The sequence below is a fragment of the Rana temporaria genome, chromosome 1, assembly GCF_905171775.1.
Source record: "Rana temporaria chromosome 1, aRanTem1.1, whole genome shotgun sequence".
In the NCBI taxonomy this organism is placed as follows: Eukaryota; Metazoa; Chordata; class Amphibia; order Anura; family Ranidae; genus Rana; species Rana temporaria.
In genome coordinates, this window is record NC_053489.1 from 130947704 (window position 1) to 130961278 (window position 13575).

Consider the following 13575-nt stretch of genomic DNA (forward strand, 5'->3'; position numbering starts at 1 on the left):
ATGGCGGACGGACTTCTTTTTTTTTTTTTTTCTAGTGCATTACCGTTTAAAAGATTTTATTAAATGAAATAAAAACAACAGTCTACCCACAAAAGGAGCTGCAAAGAGCACCCACCAAGCAACCAGACCGGCACACAGAACCGCCAGAAAAACCCGATGACAACAAGGACCAGACGGCACCAAGCCAGCAAAACGGCCGACGCGCCCCGGGGGCGCACCCCCCCCCCCAGAGCCCAGGCGGTCCGCTGCCGCCCCCCACGAAAGCCCCCAAATAAGACGGACTTCTTTAAGATAAAAGTGATCACTTTTATTGGTGGCGGGAGAGATGCCCACCCCCCTACCGCCGCGTTCTGGTTCTCTCTGCCGCTTACCGGACCCGCCAGTAGCAGTGGAGATGATACGATCCTTTCCACTCAGAGGCTGTGAGTTGAGCGAGGGAATAATGGCCGACACTCAATTCAATGACGTTGGATGACTCAATGACCTTGGATGACAGAAGCGACGAATGTCACTTCAGCCCAACGGCCTTAAAAGGGGATTTTTTTTTTTATTGAAATAAACATTTTTTTTTTATTGCATTTAAGTGTAAATATAAGATCTAAAGTCTTTTTGACCCCAGATCTCACATTAAAGAGGTCCTGTCATGCTTTTTTTCTATTACAAGGGATGTTTATATTTCTTGTAATAGGAATAAAAGTGATTCAAACTTTTTTTTTTTTAAAGGGACAGTGTAAAAATAAAAAGTAAGAAAGTAAAATAAATATGGAAAAAAAAAATAATAATTTAAAGCACCACCTCGCTCCGTGCTCACGCGCAGAAGCGAACACATATACGTAAGTTGCACCCGCATATGTAAACGGTGTTCAAACCACACGTGAGGTATCGCCACGATTGTTAAAACGAGAGCAAACATTCTAGCAAAAGACCTCCTCTGTAACTCAAAACTGGTAACCTGTAGAAATTTTTAAACAACGCTTATGGAGATTTTTATGGGTCAAAAGTTTGTCGCCATTCCACGAGCGGGTGCAATTTTGAAGCGTGATATGTTGAGTATCAATTTACTAAGCGTAACATTATCTTTCACACTATAAAAAAAAAAATTGGACTAACTTTACTGTTTTATTATTTTTAAATAAAAAAAAAAATTTCCCCACAAAAATTGCGTTTGCATCACTGCTACTACGGCGTGACAAAGCATTGCAACAGCTGCCATTTTAATCTCTAGTGTGTCTGAAAACAAATATATATAATGTTTGGCTGTTCTAAGTAATTTTCTAGCAAAAAAAATCTGATTTTAACTTGTAAGAAACAATTTTGAAAAATAGGCCTGGTCCTTAAGTGGTTAAACAATATTTATTGTCAATCAATACCCAGCTATGATAAACATTTTGTCATAAACTATTGCTTTTAAAAAGAATGCTTCATTTGAAGATTTACAATTTTAGCTTCATTTATTAAATTATCTAGCAGTAAATACAGCACTAGGCTTTTTATATTATTATAGGTTAGAGTTCATTCCAATCCAATGTTTTATTAATTGATGAGCAATTGCATGCCGTGGAGGAACAACCAAACTTTGCTGGTTACCCTTGATCAAAGCTTCTACAACCTACAAAATGAAGAAGAGAAAAAAAAAGCTGTGAGGAGTTGTCCTGTAAAAGAATGAAATGTAAGAGCAACAGCTAGCTATTACTAAATGAGTACTTTGTTAGTTGTAACCATAGAGAAATTCTATATACACTTTATTACCAAAACGATTGAATGGATTAAACCACTTTTCCAGTGGAACAGTATTTTGGCAATCTCTGCATGGCAGACGCAAGAATTACAAAGGAAATATACATTTTTATGGTGAAACGTAATGCTTGAAAGGAATGCTAAATTATATTATCACTGTATGAGCCGGGTGACAGTTGTAACAGGAGTGACTTTTGGGCACATATTTAGCCAGGAGATAAGGGACATATGTTGGATTGTTTTAGCATGGACAGTAATCTACAATATATTCCAAAGAATATTCTATGACTCATCTCTCTGTGTAGACTGTTGACATGTTAAATGAGGCTGTCTCTTGAAAGGCCTTTCATTGTGTGATAACACTGTTTAAAGCCTATTGATGCTCAGAGGTGAATACCTTTCTGTCGGAGACAGACCGTCTGTCTAAAGATGTGGATTGAGGGGAATTCATTGTGTGATGGTGTTTTGTTTGAATTCTGTTAATGAAGTAATGTGACTTCTTAGGTGCAGTGATTAGGTCATGATAATTATAGAACGGCGCCAAGATGTCTGGAATGTTTAGCAATTAGCCATCTGAAGGTGTATTGAAGCCCCCCCAGGGTGGGATGTGTGGGTGGAGAGTTTGATTGTTCCTGTAATCACTGAAACATACCTTGAAAATTGTATATAAACTTGAGAGCTAACCATTAAAAGTGTTCATACATTTTGAAGCAGAGAATAGAGCGGTCAGTCTTATTTTCTGGGGAATGGATATGGATCGTGCCTGCTGGTTTGTCTGTGTGTCGGATAAGCTGTCGTGGGTGGATGGAAGGTCGTAAACGGTGGTGACCGTTACAACAGTTTTGAACAGAATGGACAAAAATGTATATTTCCATGCATGATGATGGGGGTGGGTGGGAAGCCCAAGCTGTTTGGGATAAAAAAAACTGATCTTTCTAGACCGGAAAGGGTTAAAAAGAATATTATGTAGTAACAGGGTTTATCCAAACTGGTGATAAAAGGCTGTTAATAAAGAGAAACATTAGGGCGATTTGCAGCATCTGCTTCTTGCCCGAAGCAAAGCTTTGATTAAAAAACTAAAATGTCTCTTGGCTTTGCCGTCCAGCTATAATAATATTTTCAGTTAAAAAATAAAAAAGGTAGTGTTTTACACACTATCAGATCTCAAGAGCCAACGAAAGAATACATATCGTGCTGGAGAGGCCTGTCTGCCTTTAGAAGCATACATTTTATGATTGCCGTAGAGTAATTTCCAAAGTATAGAATCTAAACATTGTCCCATGTGGCCTGCAATGGCTGTGATATGTCTTGCAAAACCAGCGTAATCAAAAAAGAATCAATACAAGCTGGAAATGAAATTGAACTTTACCTGTTCTCTGGTGAACCAACGAGCATCTTCTATTTCAATCTTGTCAACTGTAATATCTGTAGATATTGCGACACCCAGGCAACCAATCATGAGGGAGGAAGGCATAGGCCAAGGCTGGCAGGAAACGTACTGAACGTAGCCAACCTTCACTCCGCTCTCCTCCAGCACTTCTCTCCGAACAGCATCTTCTATTGTTTCCCCTAGAGAGAACAAATAACAATGTGCACATTTCTACACTTCAAAGTTAATTGAAAAAAATCTAACATCAGTAATCACTCAGATACAAATGGCATTCACTATTCTCATAAAATGACCCTTTCAATAACTCCAGCAAATCAAGCTGGAAGCGGTGCCTTGATCTCTTGAAGAAAGTAAGGATTTCCCTAGCTGCCTTCTTGAAAGGTATTTATCTTCTTCATTTGTAGGCTATCAATTTTATTTGCAAATGGTTCGCTTTAAAATGTAGATCTTAACCACGGTTTTTCGCTGTCCTAATTTTACTAAAGAAGGTAGTAGATGCTTCGTAGATAAAAACAGCTTAAAACTAAGGCACTTGGTAATTTTTTGGTGGAAAATTTTATATATTTTCAGGTAGTACAATCTACTATATATCATACAGAGCTTTAAAAAAACTCCTGTATATCAAGCAGTACAATCCTGTAAATGTAACTGTACAAATCATTAGGAAGACCTTATCTGGAATATGCAGTTCTGTTTTGGGCACCAGTTCTAAAAAAGGATATCAGGGAACTGGAGAAAGTGCAGAAGGGCAACCAAACTGATAAGATGCATGGATGAACTCAGCTATGAGGAATGATTAGAGGAACTGAATTTATTTATTTATTATTTATTTTCTCTGGAGAAGAGTAGATTAAAGGGGGATATGATCAACATATATAAATACATAAGTGATCCATATAGTGAACTTAGTGTTGAGTTATTCACTTTAACCACTACACTACCGGCCACCGTCAATTGACGGCGGCACGATAGTCCTATTGTTCTGACAGGACGTCATATGACGTCCTTGTGTTTCACAGCCGCTAGGGGGCACGCACAGGCCGCCGGCGGCGCGCGCACCCGCGATTGCCCAGTAACTGAGCAGGACCGTGGATCTCTGTGTGTAAACACAGAGCTTCACGTTCTGTCAGGGAGAGGAGACCGATGCTGTGTCCCTTGTACATAGGGACACAGATCGGTCACCTCCCCCAGTCAGTCCCCTCCCCCCACAGTAAGAATCACTCCCAGGTTACACATTTAACCCCTTCCTCACCCCCTAGTGTTAACACCTTCACTGTCAGTCACATTTATACAGTAATCAGTGCATATTTATAGCACTGTTCGCTGTATAAATGTGAATGGTCCCAAAAATATGTCCAAAGTGTCCAAAGCGTCCGCCATAATGTCGCAGTCCCAATAAAAAAAATCGCAGATCGCCGCCATTACTAGTAAAAAAATAATAATAAAAAAAAATCATAATTATGTCCCCTATTTTGTAGACGCTATAACTTTTGCGCAAACCAGTCACTATCCGCTTTTTTTAACCAGAAATAGGTGGAAGAATACGTATCGCCCTAAACTGAGAAAAAAATAGTTTTTTTTTTTTAAATGGGATATTTATTAGAGCAAAAAGTAAACAAATAGGATATTTATTATAGCAAAAAGTAAAAAAAGTGTTTTTTTTTCAAAAGCGTCGCTCTTTTTTGGTTTATAGCACAAAAAATAAAAACCGCAGAGGTGATCAAACACCACCAAAGAAAGCTCTATTTGTGGGAAAAAAATGACGTCAATTTTGTTTGGGAGCCACGTCGCACTACCGCGCAATTGTCAGTTAAAGCGACGCAGTGCCGGAAGCTGAAATTTCGCCTGGGCAGGAAGGGGGTATACGTGCCCAGTAAGCAAGTGGTTAAGGTCATCATAGAGGACAAAGGGGCACTCTTTACATCTAGGAGGAAAAGAGATTGAGCCCAGGTTCACACTGGGCTGCATGAGTGAAGCCGTGCGAGTTCAGCTGAACTCGCACGATTTCACTCCCGCTGGCAGTCCCGATTTCGGACGCGATTTCAAAAACATCTCTGCAGGTTTCTGCAAAGATGTCAATGTAAATCACGGCCCGAAATCGTAAAAAGTAGTACAGGAACTACTTTTCAAAATCGGAGCAGCACCATTGCCGACAATTGCCAGGAAAAAATGCAGCCGATTTGAGATGCGATTTGACATCTCAAATCGCACCTCAAATCGTACCAGTGTGAACAAGGCCTGAATCTCCAAATATGGAAAAGTTTCTTCACAGAAAAGCCTTGTACACATGGCCGGGTTTCCCGACGGGAAAACTGCGAGGAGAGCTTTTGGCCGGGAATCCCGGGCGTGTGTATGCTCCTCATAGTTTTTCCGATGGGAAAACTGCCCAAAAACCGCCAGACAAAAAGAGAGAACCTGTTCTCTCTTTTCCCACCAGCATTCCCGGTGTTTTTTTTCCCGGCAGTTTTCCTATGGGAAAAACTATGATAGAGCATAAGCTCTCATTTGAGTTTTCCCAATGGGAAAACCTCTCGTGTGCACGGGGGAAAAGTTACCGAGCAGGTTCTCGTTTTCCCCCCCGGGATTTCCGACAGGTCTTTTCCCATCAGGAATCCCGGTCATGTGTAGGAAGCAAAAGAGCTGTGAAAATGTGGAATAGACTCCCTCCAGAGGTGGTTCCGGCCAGCTCAATAGATTGCTTTAAAAAAAATGTACATAATATAACTGGATACTAATATTTATAGGTAAGGTTGATCCAGGGAATATCTGATTGCCCCTCAGGGGATCAGGAAGGAATTTTTTACCCTGCTGTAGCAAATTGGATCATGCTCTGCTGTTTTTTTTTTGCCTTCCTCTGGATCAACTGTGGGTATAGGATTCTGTATATAGGATTATATAATTTCCCCCCCCTTTTATTGGTTGAACTAGATGTCTTTTTTCAACCAGGCTAACTATGTAACTATGTAAATGATGGCTGAGTGGAGAGCAAATAGTCACACAAAGGGGTTGATTTACTAAAGCATGTTCACTTTTAAAAGCTAATTTTCACCTATGTTGGTGAATGTGGTGAAGAATATACAATTATGTGCAAGGAAGATAACAAAAAATAGATTTTTACTTTCACACAATTGGATTAAAGGCAGCACAACTTCACCTTAATCACCAAGCTAGGTACATTTTTTCTTTGCAAATTGAATTTTCACTTAGCTTACCGAATGAGGGGAAAGTGTGTGGACTTACTGATTGAGGTGAAAGTATGTGCAATCATCTAATCACGTGGGAGCAAAAACGTATTTAAAGAAAATGATCTTTGCACATGATTGGGTATTGTTTGCAAAGGGTATTTTCACTTAGCTTCCCCTCATCCACTAAGATAAGTAAAATTCACTCTGTAAGTGAACTTGCGCTACTTCTTAAGTAAATTAACCACAGAAAGTGTATTTTCAGCATAGACTGCAGACTTGCAAAAGTAAAGCACAATCACTGTTCTGCATTACTAAGATAAAAGCAGAACATCCACATCTAAGTCAATATGGCTGCCTCCTCACCTATACAATAAAAAATGTCAGACAAAAAGGTAAAACGATAAAACAGTTTCAGGTTGATTTACTAAAGACAATTAAGCTATTCACGTTGCAAAGGAAATTTTCACTTTGCAAGGAATTTTTCTCTTAATTTAGTGAAGCTTTGCTGATTTCATTCATGACGTGCAAAAAATACAGTTTTTATTTTCCTAACACATGATTAAAGCGGGGTTCCAACCACAATTAGCATTTTTTAAATCTATGTCCTTTCATCATGCATTTTTATAATATAAATCCGGTCACTTACTATTTTACAATCCGCCGCCGCTCCGCATAGTTATTCAAAAAAGAAAGTTTATAAAACTATGTCCACACCGTTATTTTGCTTGTGGGCATTGTGAAGCCCACAAGCACTTACTTCCTGGAAGTCTTGGATGGGGAGTGATAATTGGGTAGCGCACTGCATCCTGGGAAATGATGACACACATTTCCAGGAGCATTAGAGGGAGATGATGTCAGAATCCTAGGTGATTCCAAAGGCAGATTTCATGGGACCGCATAGCAACAGGCATTTCCAGATGAGTACATTTTTTTTTCTTTTTTAGGTCTAATGAGCACAATAATGAAAAACTAAATTGGGGATGGAAACTCCACTTTAAGTATTCTCTGCAAAGTGAATTTTTACCATATTCACTAAGCCAAGAGAAAATTCCCATGCAAAGTGAACTGGCTGTTTGCTTTTAGTAAAACAACCCCTTTTTGTTTAGTTCTGTACCCTCTGACAAGTTTCTAATTTAGTTTGTGCCCCAGTAGATAAGATTTATCAATCTATTTGTACTGGAAAACTTTTCAGGGGACTGTAGAACAGGAAATTCTAAAATAGAAAAAAAAAAAGTATTTTAACGCTTCCCTATTTATTTATTTTATTTTTTTAATTCGTTTTGGGTACACAAACATTTGAAACCACTTTTAAATCAATATTTAAAAAAAAAAAAAAGACTGGACCAATGCACCTATTTCAATGAAAAGCATGAAACTGTTAACAGTATATCCTGTTTAAATGTTTTGGCAATCAAAAGCTGGCTGATAGTGCTTGCTTGAAAAATGCTGTATTTAAAGTGGATGTAAGCCTGAGGCCTCGTACACACGACCGAGGAACTTGTCGTAAAAGAAACATAGTTTTCCTCGACGAGTTCCTTGTCAGGCTTGTCAAAAATCTTGACAAGCTTTCTTTGCATACACACTGTCAAGACCAAATCTTGTCGTTCACAAACGCGGTGACGTACAACATGTACGACGGCACTATAAAGGGGAAGTTCGATTCCACTGGCACAACCCTTGGGGCTGCATTTACTAATCTCATGTTACTGCGTGTTAAGTAAAAGTTTGGTAAGAGACGATTCGCGCTTTTCAGTCTGTTACAGCGTGACGAATGTACCATCTCCATTACGAACGCTACCTTTACCGAAGGTGTGCTCCCATCTCATACTTTATTCTGAGCATGCGTGGGTTTCTAAGCATACACACGAACGTGTTTCTCGTCGAAAACCAACCCGACGAGGAACACAACGAGGAAATTGAGACTCCCGACTAGGAAAAAGAGAACTTGTTCTCTTTTTTTCTCGTCGAGTTCCACGTCAGTTTTCCCGACGAAAAACATACACACGACTGTTTTCCTTGGCAAAAAAGCTCTGCCACCAATGGTCGTGTGTACGAGGCCTTATTCATGAAATTTGACCTAGGCACATATATCTGCAGTGTTTTCTTATCTCTCTCCAAAGCACTAAGTCCTGTGTCTTTTTGCTGCTCTGTTCTTCTGTTATCAGCATAATTTCTGACAAGTTCTCCGACAACCGAGATAAAACCAGCCTGAATTTTTTTTTGGGTGAAATGCTATAAATAGATTAGCAGAGAGCTGGTCTATTCACAGCACAGCTCTGCACATTTCTTACTTCCTCTGCCTATGTGGAGGGGGGAGCCTTTCCTCCAATCAATTGTCACACAGTGTATATCAAGACTTCACTGAACAGGAAGAGAACATTTTTAACACAATGTTCACTTTCTAAGGATGGGTTTACACTATTGCTATTTGGATGCGGGATCCCCTGTGAGCCACATCAGCATTAGGTGTGAACGGAGCCTAAAGAATATAGCAAGCTGAAGACAGCAGATATACATGTAAAACTTATATATGGAGATTTGTTTCATCTGAGGCTGTTCACTTTACTGGGTATATGTGAGGGTTTACATCCACTTTAAGGCCAGCATCAGACAAAACCTTGTCTTACGTATGTTAACACTACATAAGCACTCTTACATTTTTCCATTGAGTACATTTCAGTAGCTAGGGAAAACAAGATCAATGAATACAACACATAATATATATTATAATAAAATATATATACTGGCTCTGCTCTTACCAGGTTCAATGAATCCAGCTAAACAGGAAAACATGCCAGGAGGAAATCTCTTCTGCCTCCCCAAGAGACAATGGTTTCCATCAGGGTGAACGATAAGCATGATTACAACAGGATCTGTGTATATTAAAAAATAAATAAAAAAAGTAACAATACACCACTATTTTCAAGAATTTCTCACACTATAGAGGTTTACTCCCTGTTCAGTGGAAGGACTAAAGTGAGATTTGACTGCTTGGTTAAGCAACATGTTGCTCAGATTAGTTAGGTTTGCCACCATTTTTTCTTTGTGCAATGACAACTTTACATTTCATTTGGCTAAACATAGTGCAACATCTAAATACAAGGGTATTTTTATATAATCATTAGCACAAGGCAAAGGTGAAATGTATACACACTGCTATCTAGCGTCATGCCATTGGGTCAGCAGCTGCACACCCATGCACTCAGGTGCTGGGATTGGTGGGACGTTGGACGGCGGCGGCGTCGCAATTCGATGACGTCACGCGCCGTCCAGGGATGCTTACAAAAGCGGCTGACACAGCCGCTTTTGTGAGTTAGCACGGATGCTCTCCCTGGGGACACACGTGGACACTCTTGAGCCTAGGTGAGTAAGATTTATGCCTTATTACAAAGGCTCCTTTCCTACTGACCCTTCAATCTTTTTCTATGGCTAAAAACTCCTTCCTTTGGAATTCTCAGTTGGATCGAGTGCCTAATGCTTGCCTGTACCCTGGCAGTTTGCGATAGTACATACAAGGCTATTATTGTCCGGTTCTCTGTGCCCCAGTAATCTGCGTATCTTTGCTGCAGTCCTGGTAAGGACCCCTTGGGGAGTATACATTGTTGGTTGGTCACCTTGGTGTTGGATTCTCCTTACTCACTGACGTATCTGTTGATGGGCTTTCCCCGTTCACCACCCCCCCCCCCCCCATTTCCATGTATCCCTACATATAACAATGCATTTTCTGTATATGCGGATGTTTTCCTATTAAGGTCACCATTTCACGATCCTTACTAGCCATCTCATGGCCCACCTCTCTCTCCATTTCTTTGTCCCCCCCCCCTCCCCCTCCTCCATTTATTTTATCCAACACCTTCCTTTCCCCCCCCTTCTTCCCCCCTTTTAAACCAACCCCCACTTCCCTGTTTTCCTAATTTTCCCCTCCCTTCCCTTTCCCCTCTCCTCCCCTTCCTTCCCCTGTCCCTCCTCTACCCTACCCCACACACTCCACACATACCCGTCTTCCACACCAACCCCCCCCCCTTTCTCCCTTTACACCCCCGCTTGCTTTTCCCCCCATTTTTACCCCTTGTCCAGACACTTTATGCACCACTTCACTGATCCGTCCCCTTTTTCCCCTTCCCCCTTTGTCCCTTTACCCCCCTTCCTTCTCCCCCTATTCTTCCTTTCCCTCTTCCCCCATTCTCTCTTTCCCCCACCCTTCCCCCTTTCTACTCTTCTTTACCCCTTTCCCCCCCCCTTTCTCCCCCTCTATGTTAACCCTAACCTCAATTATTCTAAATCCCAACCCTACCCTCCCCCTATCCTCCCTTTCTTTTCCCTCCCCCCCGCCCCTCTTCCTCTTCCCTTTCAAACAACCTCTCCCTTCCTCATTCTTTCCCCCCCCCCCTTTTCTGTCCTTCCCTTACTTACCTACCTCCCTTTTCCTTCTTTCTCCTTTTCCCCCCCCCTCATTTTTCTTTTTCTTTTTCCCCCTTTTGTCCGCCACTCACACACACTTCCTTTCACTCACTGGTGACCCATACCCCAATAATTAATTGACCATTCCTTGTATATATGATTTACTCTACTCCTCACCTCAATAGAGCCCGTCTTAATAAAATATCCCCCTCCACGCGCCACGGAAGGCTTATACCAGGCTCCACGTCTGATCATATGACCAACCTGGGTGAGTGCTCGGCTCCACTATATAACGCATTGTATTGAATTGTACACAATGTATACTCATATTGTATATTATGCTTGTTTATTTATATGTCTATGCATACTTTTTAGAAAAGAAAAGAATTTCCTCCTGAAGAAGCGGTAAATCACCGCGAAACCGGTCGAGGTCATCAATTCCTTACATTAAGACACAGTCTGTTTTTTGCTTTCTGTTGTGAAATGTGGGGTTTGTTCTTAAATTGTCTTTGTATTATACTTATTTTCTTTTTTGTCCAATAAATTATGATATATTTTTTATCAGTTTGTCTTTATCAGTGCCGCGAAAAGTCCCTTCCAAAATCCTTTCCCCCCTCCCCTCGACCTAAATATTGACACACACTGGCCCCAAGCAGCCAAATGTTGTCAAATTATTTCTGTCACACTATTCTTCATATTAAATGGGATGTAGGCACCTTGTTACCTTTTGCATTTTTATTCTAAAAGAGGCGACACTCTCTCCTTTTTTCCTCAATACACAAAGAATTACCGTATTTTTCGCACTGTAAGACGCACTTTTCCTTACAAAAAATGGGGGAAAATGTCTCTGTGTCTTATGAAGGGAATATTGACCAGGCCCCCCCCCCGACGCCACTGCCTTGTTACATACCGGGCTGGCCATGGTCTGAGGGCACAGCCACAGAAGGGAGGCAGCCGGCGCCCGTCTGCTGGAACTCACTGGGGTCAGACTAGTCTGCGGTGGCAGCGACCATCTTTTTTCAGGCCCGGCCAGGCCCCAGCAGCACACATGATGATCATATAGCAAGGGAAGGGGGCCCGGGTAGAAGAAGCTTAGGAAGCTTTGCAGCAGGTTAGCAGGCCCAGTGCACGGTGGCACGCCCAAGCGACGTCATTACGTGTTGCTCCATGCACTGGGCCTGCTCACCTGCTGCTGCAAACCTATAATGTACCCGCATTGGTTTTCACCTCACTCCAAGTCCAAGTCCCTTCCAGTCCCTCAGCAATCAGTGCCTCCTCGCAACGGGCAGAAGAGAAGAGGAGTCAGACCAGCAAGCCACAACAGGAGTCATTAGCACTGGTAAGGCTGCATTTCATGGGCACTGGTAGGGCTGCATTTCATGGTAACTGGTAAGGCTGCATTTAATTGGCACTGTTTAGGCTTCATTTCATGGGCACTGGTAAGGCTGCATTTAATTGCCATTGGTCAGGCTGCATTTCATGGGCAATGGTAAATAATTTAGTACACCATTTGGTTCAGAATATATTTTTTTCTGGTTTCCTCCCACACTCCAAAAACAAGCTCATAAGTTAATTGTCTCCTGTCTAAATTGGCCCGAGTATGTGTATGAATGTGAGTTAGGGACCTTAGAGTCTATGTCTTTATGGACCTTGCTTTCTGCACTGGTTCAAGGATGGTTGGTGGAGGGGGGATCATGGTGTGGGGTTGTTTTTCAGGGGTTGGGCTTGGCCCCTTAGTTCCAGTGAAGGGAACTCATTTTTTGGACAACGTCATGTTGCAACTGTGTGGGAACAGTTTGGGGATAGCCCCTTCCTGTTCCAACATGACTGCACACAAGTGCACAAAACAACATTCATAAAAGGCATGGGTGATCGCGCTGGGTTCCTAGGACATGGCGCAAACCCCGTTCTCGGTAAAGAGCCGATGACACGGCTCTTTACCCATGTGATCGTCCGTTTCCAATCGCAGCCAGTCACATATAAACAAGGAAGTGCCATTTATTGTCTCTCCTCGGCTCACACTGACAGAGTCTGTGGCGAGGAGAGCCCATCAGCGGCATCTCCTCACAGGGGAGACCTGTACAGGTAATCAGTGCACTGATCATCAGTGTCCTAATTACAGTACAGCCCCAGCAATGCCCATCAGTGCCACCAATCAGCACCCATCAGTGTCACCAATCAATGCAGCCCATCAGTGTTGCCTATCCGTGCCGCCATCAGTAACATGAGTGCCACCTAATCAGTGCCCTTCAATGCCGCCTCATCAGCGCACATCAGTGAAGGAGAAAAATTACTTATTTACAAAATTTACTGACAGAAACAAAAAAAAATATTTGTTTTCCAAAATGTTCGGTCTTTTTTTGTTTAAAAAAAAAAAAAAAAAAAACAGCAGTGAATAAATACCACCAAAAGAAAGCTCTATTTGTGTGAAAAAAATGGAATTTGGGTACAATGTTGCATGACCATGCAATTCTCATTCAAAGTGTGACAGCGCTGAAAGCTGAACATTGGCCTGGGCAGGAAGGGGGTAAAAGTGCCCAGTAGGCAAGTGGTTAAATTGTGTTTATATCTTCCTGGAGTTCAGCTTCAACAAATGCTAGCATGTTCTATATACACAGAGGAGGACAAGACTGTATGGGCTAGCTTCCTATAAGAGTCAAAAAGATTTATGAATACCATAAGCGATAAGGCAAATTGTTACTGAGACAAAAGAGAAATGTCACAGACACCAAGCAGAAAATATATAGTTGCATTAGAGCTGTGAATCTTCTATGAAATATTCAACTTTACAACAAAGTAGTGGCACACAAGCATACGCACACGCAGAATGGCCAATATTTAGCATAGAAGCACCGTAAATTT

General features: G+C 41.6%; 1 protein-coding gene across 1 annotated transcript in view; it reads right to left on the bottom strand.

Moving 5' to 3' along the window:
* Nucleotides 1–1334: 1334 nt before the first annotated feature.
* The window catches only part of NUDT12 (nudix hydrolase 12), a 46009-nt gene continuing 33768 nt past the window's right edge, over nt 1335–13575 (bottom strand). The window contains exons 5-7 of the mRNA XM_040343049.1: nt 9072–9185; nt 3107–3306; nt 1335–1609 (exon numbers count right to left, since the gene is read on the bottom strand). Coding sequence (XP_040198983.1) covers nt 1499–1609; nt 3107–3306; nt 9072–9185 — 425 coding nt within the window. The 3' untranslated portion in view covers nt 1335–1498. The remainder of the gene's footprint in view (nt 1610–3106; nt 3307–9071; nt 9186–13575) is intronic.